The following is a 2,538-nucleotide window of genomic DNA, read 5'->3' as shown; positions in this document are numbered from 1 at the left end:
TCACTAGGGCATAAATGGAGGTCCACATGTGTGGACCTCGGGTCACAGTTATCATGACAATGTACTTGTCTTTGATTAAATTTTTCTCTCTCTTTCTCAGTAAAAGCACTTTTTTTCAACAAAATAATTATTTTATTGTAAATTTACCTACATATGTTAATTTACACAGAAAATAAGTATTTTAATTTCAGTATTTTTAAACACAGCGTTTCCAATACAGGTTTCTGTTGATACTCCACGAATGAAAGAAAATAAAAAAATTATGCATAAATTTCTGTCAAATAATAACTTGATATTGCCCATAAATTAATCTTTACCTTTTGTGATAGGCTTCAAAACAATTATTTTTCATGACACACAAATACATTTCACATTTGATGCCGATGACCCTTATCTTGGAACTGCAGCCATGATTCCTGCATTTTGAGGCATTTTTTGCCTCAACAAATTTGTGATAATGACCTACATTGTCAAACCTAACTTCTGCAATTGGTTGTGACAGAGCTCTTCTTGGCTTTTTATCCATATTTTGTACATCACCTACATCTTCACTATCAGCAGAGTTGACTACAGAAGGGCGCCCTCTTCTTGTAGCTACAGGGTCAACATATTTGTAATTAATCATAGCTTTGCCTACCTGCATTCTGTAATCCATCAGTGACAACCTTCTTTGTTTGGGTATTTCATTTTCTGAGCCCCATCTGCGGTACATCACCCAACAATTTACAATCACAACATCTATAAAATGATTAAACATTCTTACAGGCCATTTTGATGTGGGAATGTAGCATCTGTAATATGACAAAAATCTAGCACAGAAATCAACACCTCCCATGTTTTCATTGTAAAGCTTCACCGCCACTGGCTGAGGAACATCTATTTTCTTTTTCTGTTCTCTTGACCACCTGTTACATGTGGTTGGAGGGCTTCTTCCAACACATGGTGAGAGTATTCAGACACTTTTATTGTCTTTCCACTTAATAAGACAAATTTTATCATCTTCCCCAACCCATTCTTCCCATTCCCCCCGTTGAAATAGCCTGTCATTTTTCAATTTCTTCATTATTGGACTCAATCTGTTCTTCATAACTGTACCTGTCTGATAAATTTTCCTTCGCAGCAACATATCTACAGATTTTACACTTATGAAAAATCTATCAGTGTATACACAATACTGGTTGTCTCTAGGAACACTTTCTGTCATCATCTTAACAACTGCTGCACCAAGACCATATTCTTTCATATCTCCAGCTGACACAGTACCTGACCCAGTATAAAACATGAAGTCCAACACAAGGCCATCAGGTGCAGCCAGAATGAAGCATTTTAAACCTAATGGATTAAGTTTTGATGGTACATAAGTCACAAAGCCACATTTACCAGAAAATGGCACCATCTGTTCGTCTATGGAAAGATGATGTGATCTAGGAAGGGTCAGACACTTCTTCTGCACACAATCAAGAAAAGGTTTTACCTTCCAAAGCTTCTCGTTGTGCTCACTTGTGTTATCCACAAAATGCATATAATTTCTCAGTTCATAGAAAAGGCCTCTTTTCATACACTTAGCAATAACTGGAACCTGAGTATCTAGCTTCCAGTACAGCTTACTTTGTGCATAGCCCATAACTCCCATAACAACATGTATTCCAGCTAAATGCAACATTTCTTCTCCACTAGTGTTAACAGCTTTATGTTGTCGTTTTTTAGCTGAATACAAATTGGTTTGTTGTGCATGTTCTTCCCAGAATGTCAGAGGAAGGTATTCCAAGAAAGATTCAAAAATTCCTTTCTCTTCTTCATAATCTGAAAGATGGATTTTCCTCTCACAAGGATTCGAATACGGCATTTCTTTCTTCCTCCACTTCATAGATCGCACTGGCAGATGTTGTGGAACAAGAATTTCGTCTTGGGTATCTACAAATAAACAAAACTGTAAGAAAAAAACATGGGTAAGTTCGCTACATAATTTATAATATTATTGATTATTACTATATGGGGTAAACCTACCATTTCTATCGTCTAATTCTTCAGAAGAATCCCCAGTCTCATCTACTGTTGCTTTATCTTCATCCTTGGCTTCAGGTTCAACAGGAAAATCTCGAGTCAAAAATGAAAATTCGTCATCTTCCCCATCAGATAATTCGGCATTACTGTCGTTCAGAAGGGCTTCCAACTACTCGTCAGTTAATATTTCATTCATATCTGTAAAGTATAAAAAGGAGAGTTACTTCAGTACTCTACTGTCGAAGACGAAATTGAAGTCAGCAAATTCATATTATGACCTGAGGTCCACATACGAGGACCTTCAGAAAATGGGTTATTTCATAGTAATAAACAAAATATATTCAAATCGGAAGTAACTCCCAACATCTAGAAGAGTTAACACACTTTAGAAAAAAATCACAGCATTTTAGACTAATATTTGAGCATAATAATTATTGACATACCTTTCCAACTTCTAGTAGCAGCCATTTTCAGTGCACAACCAGCTGTAAACAAATCCATCAGTCATTCCTTGTGAGGTGCTGCGCTCTCGTG

At 36.4% G+C, this 2,538-nt stretch overlaps 1 protein-coding gene across 1 annotated transcript; it reads right to left on the bottom strand.

The window, feature by feature from the left end:
* Positions 1-952: 952 nt before the first annotated feature.
* On the bottom strand, positions 953-1,846 carry LOC126199475 (uncharacterized). Its single transcript, XM_049936397.1, has one exon. It carries the CDS (start codon positions 1,844-1,846, stop codon positions 953-955), a length of 894 nt encoding a protein of 297 aa, XP_049792354.1.
* Positions 1,847-2,538: the final 692 nt, after the last annotated feature.

Source organism: Schistocerca nitens, chromosome 8 (genome assembly GCF_023898315.1).
Source record: "Schistocerca nitens isolate TAMUIC-IGC-003100 chromosome 8, iqSchNite1.1, whole genome shotgun sequence".
NCBI lineage: Eukaryota > Metazoa > Arthropoda > Insecta > Orthoptera > Acrididae > Schistocerca > Schistocerca nitens.
This window is presented reverse-complemented; position numbering and strand designations above follow the sequence as displayed.